General features: G+C 35.2%; 1 protein-coding gene across 1 annotated transcript in view; it reads left to right on the top strand.

Annotated features, from left to right (window-relative positions):
- The window catches only part of Skiv2l2 (superkiller viralicidic activity 2-like 2 (S. cerevisiae)), a 56,535-nt gene that overhangs the window by 15,949 nt on the left and 27,820 nt on the right, over positions 1 to 12,766 (top strand). Inside the window, exons 11-16 of the mRNA XM_013018577.1 lie at positions 1,006 to 1,137; positions 2,593 to 2,672; positions 4,317 to 4,427; positions 7,165 to 7,266; positions 9,953 to 10,078; positions 11,603 to 11,753. Coding sequence (XP_012874031.1) covers positions 1,006 to 1,137; positions 2,593 to 2,672; positions 4,317 to 4,427; positions 7,165 to 7,266; positions 9,953 to 10,078; positions 11,603 to 11,753 — 702 coding nt within the window. The remainder of the gene's footprint in view (positions 1 to 1,005; positions 1,138 to 2,592; positions 2,673 to 4,316; positions 4,428 to 7,164; positions 7,267 to 9,952; positions 10,079 to 11,602; positions 11,754 to 12,766) is intronic.

Below are 12,766 nucleotides of genomic sequence, written 5' to 3'. Positions count from 1 at the left end.
TGTGTGTGTGTGTGTGTGTGTGTGTGTGTGTGTGTGTGTGTGTGTGTGTGTGTGTCCGTCCTAGAAGTTGAACTCAGGATATGGAAAACGTTCTTGAACTTTTTGCTCAAGGCTGTGCTCTACCACTTAAGCCATAGTTCTACTTCCTTTCAGGGCTGGCAAACTGATCCTCAGCTCTCAGCCTCTTGAGTAGCTAGGATTACTTACGTGAGGCACTGATGCCTGAGTTCAGTACTTCTTTTTATGGTCAAATAGCATCCCATTTTAAGGATAAGTCACACTATCTAATTTGAGTTGTTGGAGGTTTTTGACTTAGGATTAATGTTGTAAATGTTGGTGCATGTACTACAAGTTTATGTGGGATATGTTTTCTTTTTTCCCTAGATATCTAGGAGAATTGCTGAATCATAGAAACTTGGTCTTTCACCTTTATTATAAGACTATTAGATTATTTTCCAAAGTGACATCATATTTCCATTAAGAATATTATGAGAGTTCATTTTTATCCATTCCTTGCTAATGTTTATTATTTTGTGTCTGTTTGAGTTGTGCAGTGGTGTTAAGTTGCATCTCAAAGTGGTTTTTATTTACATATCCATTGTGGCCAGTGAGTGAGCATTTTCATGTGCTTGTTGACCATTTATATATCTTAGGAGAAATGACTTCTAATCTTCTGTTGGATTGTTTGTCTTTGTTGAGTTATAAACTTTCTTATATTCTGGATACTACACCTTTATCAGATAAGTGATTTATGATGGGCTATTTTTGTTTTTCAGATATGTATTCCTTAAAGCACAAGAGTTTTTCATTTTATATAACCCAATTTTACTTGATTTTTTTCTGTTGATTGCTACTTTGGGAGTCGTATCCAAAAATGCTTTGTCTAGGTTCAGATCATGAAAATTTTTTTCCTACATTTTAGAATTTTACAGTTCTACTTTTACATTAGATCTATCATGCATTTCGAGTTAATTTTTGGTTTTGCTTCATCTATTATTTTTGCAGGACCGTCAAATGTGTTCAAGATTGTGAAGATGATTATGGAAAGAAATTTCCAACCTGTAATTATTTTCAGTTTTAGTAAAAAAGATTGTGAAGCTTACGCTCTTCAAATGACCAAATTAGATTTCAACACAGGTATTGTATACTTTCTCTATAGTTCCAGTGCTATATGTAAATGACTAAAATACATTTCTAGTAATATATCTGTGCATATTGCTAGACTGTTCAGTTCTCCTATACTATAAGTACTTAGTACCTTCATAAAAACTTTGGAATCTTTTTTTGTCAGTCATGGGGCATGAACTCTGGGCCTGGGTGCTGTCCCCTCAGCTCTTCAGCTCATGGCTAGCACTCTACCACATGAGCCACAGCGCCACTTCCGGCTTTTTCTGTTTATATGGTGCTGAGGAATTGAACCCAGGGCCTCATGCATGCGAGGCAAGCACTCTACCACTGAGCTACCTTCCCAGCTCAGCTTTTGGATCTTTGAATTAAATTTTTTTCCTTTCCTCCTTGGTTGTTTTAGGGCTTGAACTGACAGTGTAGCACATGGTAGACAAGCATTCTGCTACTTAATCTTTTTATTGAAAGAAGTAACTATCAGTTGCCCTGTGTTCAATCCAGCAAACACATCTTCTTATACTTAATTACCATTAACTCAGTTAAATCTGCTCCGTTAAAGGTAGCTCTCTTCTTCTGAGTGCCGTCTCTACTTTTCTAAAACTTTTTTTTCTTTTCTTTTTTGCCAGTCCCTGGCTCAAGGCCAGCACTCTACCACTTGAGCCACAGCACTACTTCCAGGGTTTCATGCCTGCTAGGCAAGCACTTTACCATTAACTCACATACCTTTGTTTTGTTTCTTCTCTCTTTCTTTTCTTTCGCCTGCCTGCCTGCCTGCCTTCCTTCTCTCCTTCCGTCTTTCCCTTCTTCCCTTGTTCCTTTTTTCCTGTTAACTGCCATTACTAAAATGTTTAAAATTTCAGGGTTATATACTTTTTTGAGTAGTTGTTTGATAGACACAGTTATAAGAAAGCAGTACAAGGGCTAAGCATGAGCTTTGGAATTGTTACTCTTTGTAGTTAAAATCTGAGCTGATTATTTATACTAATCCTCATTTTTCTAAGTAGCAAAAGGTAGCTTCATAGTTTCTGTGACCTGTATTTAATAAAATTGTTGCTTCTAAATCACTTAGTATAATTTGCTTTGTTTTTATTCATTAAGTCTGCTAGATATGTTTTGAAAGGCAATAAATTTTATTCATTGTGTGGATTTTTTTTAATCTCATTAAAAAAAATCACTATCTTTAGTACTGTTCGTTTTGCTTTCCCATGATGATTCTGGAATTTGAACTCAAGAATCGGTGTTTGCTAGGCATGCCCCTCTCCTTTTTGAAAGCAAAACGATAGTATTGTGCATTTTAGGTGCCTTCTCCCCATTCTGTGTCTGCTTCCTAAGTAGTTGAGAGTACATGTATTTTTCATCACACTTCAAATATTGATTCTTTAGTTTTATTCTCTGTAGACTGTTACTTTTTAAATGTTTGAAGATAAATATCACTGTAATATTTATGTACCATTGAATTTTTTTCAGATGAAGAAAAGAAGATGGTTGAAGAAGTATTCAGTAATGCAATTGATTGTTTATCTGATGAAGATAAAAAGCTCCCTCAGGTGAGTTTTGAAGATGAGACAGTATGGATATTAATAGACAACATTTCTTGATTCTATTATTATATAACACTGTTGGTACAATGCAGCATACATGTTTTAATATTACTGAAATCCTTTAATCTATTTTAAATTGCTGAAGAGTGACAGTAGAAAAGGTTTGTTACCTTAAGGAAGTTCCTTAAGGTAAAGTTTCAGTTCATAAGGAATACAAAACAAAACCTAATGGAAATTACGTTTAGAAAGCAAATTAATACCTATTTTGTTTTAATCCAGTATATTTTTCCTTTGTTGTAATTGACTGAGAGTTCTAACATAAACTGATAACTTCAGTGCTAATTTCAGAAATTTGATTTAATTGATGTAGTTCTGGTTATTAGAATCTTTTGAAAGCTCTCTCTATAATTCTGTTGTATACCTAAAGATGAGAATAGCTGCTATTAGATTGACCTAATACATGAAGAGTTTATTGTGTCAAAGACATTTGAATGTCACTTATTTTACAAATTAATGCCTTGGTTTGTAAATCCTTTATCATAAGACTGTAGTAGTATGTTTCTTGACATTTATCATGTTATCCTTTTTGAATGCTTTCTTCTCAGCTGAATTACTGATATTGAAAGTCTGAGCCTATCTTTTTTTTGGTGTCATAAGGCTTGAACTTGGGGGGCACTGTCCCTCAGCTCTTCAGCTCAAGGCGAACACTCTACCATTTGAGCCACAGAGCCACTTCTGGTTTTCTGGTGGCCTATTGGAGAAAAGAGTCTCTCTTTCCTGCCAGGGCTGACTCTGAACTGTGATCCTCAGATCTCAGCCTTCTCGAGTAGGTAGGATTATAGGTGTGAGCCACTGGCGCCCATCTGAGCCATATCTTTTTATACCTATTACCTTAGCATATTTGTGGTAATTGTTTAGTGGCATTTGGTAGAATATTAATAAGAATATATTCAGTTACTTGTTTTTACATGAAATACATACCTACGTTAAATGTTTTATAGTTGTTTATTTTTCTCTATTTTGAGTTATCAGTATCTACCTTTTTTTTGTTGTTGTTGTTCTTTCGTGGGGCCTGAACTCTGGGCCTCGGCACTATCCCTCAGCTCTTCAGCTCAAAGCTAGCGCTCTACCACTTGAGCCACAGCGCCACTTCTGGATTTTTTTGCTTATGTGGTGCTGAGGAATCAAACCCAGGGCCTCATGTATGCAAGGCAAGTGCTCTACCACTGAGCCACCTTCCCAGCTGGCCCTGTATACCTGGACTCAAGTGTTTCCCAGGCTGGCCCTGTATACCTGGACTCAAGTGATCCTTTTGCCCAGCTTCCTGAGTAACTGGGACAGTGGGCACAAACCACAGGGCTGAGCTTTTTTATATTATTTTGTAGACATAAAAAGTGTTTTCAGGGATCTTTTTTCCCTGAGGAGATTAAGTGATGTTAAAAACTTTGCAGCAGTAATATATTTGTAAATTTTATTGAAATGCATTTATTGTGTTAAAAGATAGGTCAGAATTTTATTATAAAATGATCTTAATTTTAAAGACTTTCTTAATAGTTTCTTTTAGCATAAAATGGTCTTTAATTTTCTCAATTTGAGATTTTTAAATTCACTTTTTCTTATATCATTATGTATATTATTCTAAAATTACAGGTTGAGCATGTACTTCCTCTTTTGAAACGGGGAATTGGTATTCACCATGGTGGTTTGCTTCCTATTTTGAAAGAAACCATAGAAATTCTCTTTTCTGAAGGCTTGATAAAGGTAGGATTGTATTTTTATTTTTAATTAATTTTACTTTTGTGCCAGTAGTGGGTCTTTTTCACTCAGAACTGTTGATCTACCACTTGAGCCATACTTCCATTTCTGACTTTTTGCTGGTTAGTTGTAGATAAGAGTATCTTGGATATGTCTGCCCAGGCTAGCTTTGTACTATGATTCTTGGATCTCAGGTTCTTGAGTAGCTAGATTATAGAAATGAGATGATTTTATTTTTTATTATATCCCAAATTGTGTTGCCTGAACCATTTGAAAACTGTAGTGATCTTTGATTATAGGCAGTTGGGTTTATTTTGTTTTCATTTTGTAATTTTAGGGATGGAATCAAGGGTCTTGTATCTTGTATTTTGTATCTTATATATAATGGTTTGTTTCATAAATTTAAGAGACTAGGTAAAAAAGTATTGATCGCCTTGTTTTGTTTTGTTTTTTTGCCAGTCCTGGGGGCTGAACCCAGGACACTGTCCCTGACCCCCTTTGTGCTTAAGGTTAGTACTTTACCATTTGAGCCATAGCAGCACTTCCTGCTTTTTCTGAATAGTTTATTGCAGATAAGAGCCTCATGAGCTTTCCTGCCCCAGCTGGCTTTGAACCATGATACACAGATCTCAGCCTCCCTACTAGGTAGGATTACAAATGTGAGCTACCAGTGCCTGGCTCATTGCCTTTTTTAAAGAAAAGAGAGATGGCGTTACTGGATGTAGTAAAGTTTTAAGGTATGTTTAGTTTTAGACATGTAGTTGATTCAGTAACTAGACTTAAATACATATTTAAAAGATTTGTTTAGAGAAGATAAGAATTGAATTTGTAAGATACTCTGACAATTCAAAGAGAGTTTAAACAGTGACATTGATTCATAACTCCAATGGTATGTTAAAAATGAGTAAAAAACTTCAAAGTATAATCATAAACCTGTATATGGCTAATAGATTTTTATGTCTAAAAATTATTAAAATTAAAAATACCTTAAGAGCATCTTATGCTGAGAACCATAGGCTTTAAGTAGAAATTTAAAAGAAATTTACTGTGTAGAAGAACATATTCAAAGCGCTTTAATTAAGAATTGTGGAGCCTGATAATTCCCTTTTTTTTTTTTTTGGGTCTGGTCGTGGGCCTGAACTCTGGGCCTGGGCACTGTCCCTCAGCTCTTCAGCTCAAGGCTAGTGCTCTACCACTTGAGCCACTGCACTGTTTCCGGCTTCTTTATTTTTGCTTATGTGGTGCTGAGGAATCGAACCCAGGGCCTCATGCATGCAAGGCAAGCACTCTACCACTGAGCCACCTTCCCAGCCCCGATCCTGATAATTTCTGTTGGTACATTTTGCTAATTCCTCGTCATGTTTTCTTAAAGATTATGAGCAGTAGTTTTTGTCTGTAAAATTACAATAGAATAGTTGTACGTAAAAGATTAAAAGGTGATCCTTCCACTTCACTTTCCAGAAATGTCCATGAGGACACACTACTATAAATCATGGGTTCTTACTCAAGACTTTGGAGCTCAAAGCTGGTGCACTACCACTTAAGCCATAGCTCCACTTCTGGATTTTTGATAGTCAGTTGGAGATAGCCTCACTGACTTTGCTGTCCAGGCTGGCATCAAATTGTGTTTTTTAGATCTCAGCCTCTTGAGGGTTATAGGCTTGAGCCACAGTACCTGACTTGTGGGTTCTTTTTATAAAGAAAAAGTTATTAATGAATTTTGTCATTCATGTATCATTCTTTTAATAAGTGGTGTGGTATGTCTGGCCTGAGGACTGTTTAAAAGGACCCCAAAATCATTTAGTACATGACAGGATAGACCTGTAAGCTTTTTGGATACTTCTTATAGCATGCTTGTGGCTATCTGCCTATATTCATAATTTTGCGTGGCCCACAAATGTTCTAAATGCCCAAGTGGCCCTTGGTTAAAAACAAACAGCTGTGCGCTGGTGGCTTACGCCTGTAATCCTAGCTACTCAGGAGGCTGAGATCTGAGGATCGCAGTTCAAAGCCAGCCCGGGCAGGAGAGACCGTGAGACTCCTATCTCCAATAAACCACCAGAAAACCAGAAGTGGCGCTGTAGCTCAAGTGGTAGATCGCTCGCCTTGAGCTGAAGAGCTGAGGGACAGCGCCCAGGCCCAGAGTTCAAGCCCCATGACCGACAAAAAAACAAACAATAAAAAGTTCACCACCCCTACAAAAGAATGAATACCATTCTTTTGATTTGATAAAGTATTATCTTCTTTGCTGTTGATGAATATTTAGTACTTCAGTGACTTGTACATACATTTTTGTGTGTGCACGCCTAAACCAGCTGTTTTTATTGATGAAATCTCAGTTGAATTTAGAAATTCTGTGACTCTGACCTCCTCTCAGAAATCTTAATGGCAAAAGGGTACCCAGAATTGCATAATTATCAGTAAAATTGCCAGGAAATACGTGGTTAGAAAAAGAGTGTACAGCCAAATCCTTTAGACCAATTGTATTCTTTCCAGTTACCATCACTAGAATGAAAGAAGAGCTATTTTCCCTTAATTAAAATAGTACTAAAAAATTTTATATACAAAGTACTGGGATATATCTGGAAATAATCATCTTGTCTTATTTAGTAGGTCTCACTAAGAAGTGTAATATTATACTTGTAATTGGAAATTATGACTATTTTTTCAAGCTTAAAATATATGATTGCTTATTATATATTGCATAATTATATCATAATTATATAATTGGTTATGTATTTAGGCCTTATTTGCCACAGAGACTTTTGCTATGGGAATTAATATGCCAGCCAGAACTGTGTTGTTTACAAATGCTCGTAAATTTGATGGGAAGGATTTCCGATGGGTGAGTAGAGTTAGTTATATGTTGAAATATTTTTTACTGTTTTTCAAATGTGGCTTTGGCTTATATAATAATTAAAATTTGCATCCACAGATACTTATGAGCTTGTACCTGAGTTGATACAGATAGAAACTTCCTAATCTGAAAATTTCTGATACTTCAAAATCCAAAATGTGATTTCCTAATAATTTTTTTATTTTATGGCAGCTTAGGTTTTGGGTATTCAGAGTTAGAGATGCTCAACTGATAAAGTATTTGTAAATATTCTCAGTAACAAATTCTGAATACTTCTAGACTGATGCATTTCTGGTGATAATCAATCTGTACAAGACGTTACCAAGGATAAACTTTGGATTTCTTTTTTTTAATTGTTGTTATAAAGGTGATGTAAAGTGGGGTTACAGTTATATAAGTCAGGTAAAGAGACCATTCCTTTTTGGATAATGTCTCCTCTTCCCTTATACTCTCTCAGAAACCTTGCATTTCTTGTTTCTATCCTAGCCCCCTTCTCAAATAAAATTCCTTTAGGCAAAGAAGTTTGGTGACAGGCAGTAAGTATACAAATGATTTCTAAATGTTTAAAACATTTTTAAAATGGAATTTTCATTTAACATTTAGAGTGTTTACATACTTCTACTAAAACAGCTGTGGTTTTACCTCATTATTTTCTTTAGTATAAAATAGTAGTTATAGCAGAGTTATTCACTTACAATGGAATTGCTCTTTTCCAGCTTGGAAGAAAGGAGAAAAATTGGGAGCATGAGTGAAGTATTAAGCTGGGATGTCAGTAAATGTTTAATACAGAGGCAACTACTTTATTATCAAGGAGTTTACCATATTTAAAATATGGATTTAAAGATCTTCTTAGACATGAGGGTACTAAAGTAAAAACAATAAAACTAAAAGTAATCTCAGCTTTAAAGAATTTAGTACGGGTGAAGTTGATGGACATGGAAGATGTCTGTCATGTTACATCTAAATATTAGAGATGCTCTGAGAAGCTTCTATAAGAGAGATTCAACATAAGAAATGCAATCAGTTGTATATAATTGATCATAAAATTAATAGAGAAAACAGTCCTTAAAATAAGAAACAACAACAGATAGGGGTTCTTCAGGCAGACAGTAGAACAATGGTAGGGGTGAAAGGTGATGTTCGAAAGGTTTCTAGTCTGAGTGTCCAATGTGAACCATAGACTCACATAGTCTTCAGTTTGGTTAAGTCCTTGAAATTAGTGATTGTTATCTACTTAGAGACATTTCTAACAATCCTCAAAACTATGAAAAGTACTCATGGTAAAACTATAAAACTATAAAAAATACAAAAATTATGGCTTATTTCAAATTGTGTGGACACTGTACAAAAGAGAAGTAGTTAACCACTAAGTCTTTTGTAACTTATTCATTGGCATCCTATGTCCTTTAGTGGGTGGCACATGATTTCTGGGTTAAAAGTAAATGGATAGCTAATTTTTTTTCTTAATAAGTTTTTTGTATTGTGAAAGTACTGTACAGAGGGGTTACAATTACATGAGCAAGGTAATGAGTACATTTCTTATCAAGCATTGTTGCCTCCTCCCTTGTTTTTCCCCTACCATCCCTGCTCTCCCATCTCCACAACTACACTCTTGCCCCCCCCCCCAAGTTTGGATAGCTAATTTTAACAAAGCACTGTTTTCCTCGTGATTCAAGATCACAAGATCACAATTAAAATTTCAAAAATCATGATGTCCTACAAGGTATTGATACACTAGATCCTATTCAGATTTTTACTGGTCTGCATATATAAGGTTGGCTATTTAGTTATGGTATTTTTATCTTCAGTCTTCCTGATTTTTAGGTTATTAGGAGTGTTTTTTTGGAGGGTTGGGGGGGTGTAGTTGGAGCTTGAACTCTGGGCCTGGGTGCTGTCCCTGAGCTCTTCAGCTCATGGCTAGTGGTCTAATACTTGAGCCACAACACCACTTCCTAAGAGTATTTTTTGATGCTATTAGTAGTATATGTCTAATAGCATGGCGTTTCTTAGCTCTTTTTGAGGCACTTTTTTTTTTTCAAACAGAGCCTAGACTGTGCTCCCAGAAGAAAAGTTCCCAGTGTTCAGGTGGTTTGTTGCTGCCCTAAAAACCTATATATAGAAGGGTTACCAACCTTTCTCACTGGATTGTTCTTAGAAACAGAGGAACTCTACCAATCCTCAAGGATACATACCAAGAATTATGTTTTTCTTTTGAGGTGCTAATTTTATATGAATTTCATTTTACAGATTCAGAAAGTTAAATATAATAAATCAGAAGTGATATTTGATTTTATTTTTGCTTTTCTTAGACTTTGCAATTTTTTCAGAATATCTTGCTGAAAGATATTTCTTATATAGTGACTTAGACATATTTCCTGATAGCTGGGCATATTTGAAACACAAAAAAATGAGCTAGTTGTAAATAAATAGTAAATATAAATAAAAAGTAATTGGCTCATGTTAAAGTTACTTCATTTGGAGCTAGAATTTAATTTTGTAATATTCTCAACTGTTTTATACTTTTGTGTTTTTATTTAAGCTCTCAAAGTTTTTGATCATTCACTTTTTGGAATATATAACTTGTACTTGAGGGTTTCACAGTAAAAGAAAATTTATGAATACATGTTTTTCCAGATTTTTTCCTAAACCTGATATATTCAACATATCCATTTAGATTTCCTCTGGTGAATACATTCAGATGTCTGGTCGTGCTGGAAGGAGGGGAATGGATGATAGAGGAATTGTAATTCTCATGGTAGATGAAAAGATGAGCCCAACAATTGGAAAACAGCTACTTAAGGTATTTGAATTAAGGTTCTATACTATTATCAAAAATTACAGAAATTTTATCTGCTTTAAAATTAGCTCACTTCAGATACCTGTCTAAATAGATGAGTTATGATGTTAAACTCCTTGGGCTTGGAGATACAGAAGAGGGTGACTACTTCAAACACTGATAAATCTTGAGTTAGGTGATAATGGCTAGGTCATGCTTATAAATCTAGCTGAGAATGAGAGGGTTATGATTTGAGGCCAACCTGGCTAAGAAAGTTTGTGAAATACCTTCTCAACCAATTGCTTGGTACATTTGCTTGGACCTCCTCATCCTAAAACATTTGGGAGGCTGAGAGTAGGAGGATTGAGATGCCAGCCCAGCTGAAGGAGAAAAAATAGATTTTGCAAGGAAGGGAAGCTGGATGAATTGGCACATACCTAGTAACCCCTTCAAAGACTCAGAATCTAAAATATGTGACACAAGGCCAAACTCTCATCCAGGCAGAAAATGAGCCCTATCACAGTAATCACCAATGAAAAACAGGGCTGGTGGCAACTGGTCTAGCTGTGGAGAACTTGTCTAGTAAGTCCAAGGCTCTAGTTCAAATAGTACTGTCCAAAACAAAACACTGATATCTTATATTCTATTTTATCAAACAAGCAAGGAGTAACCCAAAAGAAGGCATGTGAAAGTCTCCAGAAAGAACCAGAAATCCTTATTTTACCCTCAATTTAAGATGCTTCTATATTGTCTCTGCTGCATAAGTTACTCTTTGCAACTGTATTTTACATTAAATTATTTTTTATTAACTCATTAGCCTACCCCTTGTTCGATATAGCCACATTTAGGAGGATAATAAGTAATTCTCAAAGTATAGGGAAAGAGTGGTCTATAAATTCAGATACAACATATTAGCAATTTTAAGCACTTTTATCATTTTTATAAATAAAATAGGTTACACTCCAGTAATGAAGGTAAACCTTAGTTACTTACAGGTTTATTTCATCTGTTGGTTGTTCATAGCAGTTGATAGGGCAAGTTCTGCTTATCCTTATTGTTTAACAGCCAGCCAGAACAACTGTTTGAACATTAGCAGTCAGTTCTAGAGGGGAAAAGTAGTTTTTTATACCTGCAGGTAAGTCCTTGATTAGGAAGTGGCATGTCACTTTCCTCTGAAATTTCCTAGTTTCACTCACTGAAGGATCAGAAAGGGCCATCCTGTTGAAAAGGCAGAATATTTAAGTATATTTGGCAGGTTTTTTAGCCAATATTATCCTAGTAGGTTTGTTCTTTTCTCTTTCTCTACTTTTTGTGGGGGTGGGTGAGAATGTTGTTTGCCACAGGTTCTTGTAGCTCAGCCTCACCTTGAAACTGGTAGTCCTCTTGCCTCTGCTCTGGAATGTTGGAATTATAGGAGTGCAACACTATGCACAATTTAGTATTTCTTAATAGATTAAATGATTAAGTACTGAAGTCAATTAAAGATAAAATAGATTGTGTAAATCTGTTTGAAACACCTACAAAATTGACATGCTTTTTCTCTTGTAGGGTTCAGCTGATCCACTAAATAGTGCTTTCCATTTGACCTACAATATGGTTTTGAATTTATTGCGTGTAGAAGAAATTAATCCTGAGTATATGCTAGAAAAATCTTTCTACCAGTTTCAGCATTATAGAGCCATTCCAGGTGTAGTAGAGAGTAAGTATGAAATTACCATAGTAGAGCTTGTTTAAGCAAACAACAGAAGAACCGAATTATTGGTGTTGTGGCCTTGTTTTTTTTCCTAGTAAGGCAAATCTTAGTCTTTACATAAAGGACTACCTATCTACAGTCTGGTATTTATAGACTGGAACATGTCTAATTGTGGTATATTTTTAGAAAAGAAACTACTAGTGTATTAAAAATTGACCGGTCTGGAACATGTACATATTAGTCTTGACCTTTCACCTTTTCTTATTATACAAATGCCATAACATAAGCTTATTAATGATTAAGAAATGCAGAGCTTTAACTTGAATTTGAAATTGAACCTTTTTGGAATTTCCAGCCCCTAATATTTAATTTCCAAGTCCATAAATCTTGTCATAGCGGGCAGTATAACAAATCATGGGGAGCTGATCATAAACAAAATAGAGACAAAGATTTAAACTGTTGTTTAGATAAATCATAAAAAAATGCAGTCATTGTAAAAAAATAATTAAGGATGACATTGGTTAAGATATATATTGTACTTACAACCTGACTTATGGAATTCTAACTTATTTGTAGAGCCACTAAATAATAAATTTTTTTTTTAATTTTTTTATTGTAAAGATACTATACAGAGGGTTACAGTTACATGAGTGAGGTAATGAGTACACTTCCTCTTGAACATTGTTACCCCCTCCATTGTTTTCCCCCTACCATCCCCTCCCTCCCTCCCTTCCCCGAGGTTCTTTTTTTTTTTTTTTTGATTGTGATTAAGTGATTACATAATTTCCGGAAATTCACAGTATTGTGGAATAATGATGCTCATTTAAAGTCACAAGTTCATTCTAACTTTCCTGGAGCAAATTGTCTATCACAGTCTGTAATATATAACGGTGCTCACATGTTATATACCATATATGTGATCAGCAGCATGGGGATATTTGGTAGTGGTTCAACCAGATGAGCGGGAGTTCTTTGTTTCTTAAGTCCTGTTAGTTTTGTCGTATCACCTAACATTTTGG

Source organism: Dipodomys ordii, unplaced genomic scaffold (assembly GCF_000151885.1).
Source record: "Dipodomys ordii isolate 6190 unplaced genomic scaffold, Dord_2.0 Scaffold41, whole genome shotgun sequence".
In the NCBI taxonomy this organism is placed as follows: Eukaryota; Metazoa; Chordata; class Mammalia; order Rodentia; family Heteromyidae; genus Dipodomys; species Dipodomys ordii.
The sequence above is the reverse complement of the archived record's forward strand: the minus strand, read 5'-3'. Positions and strand labels throughout refer to the sequence as shown.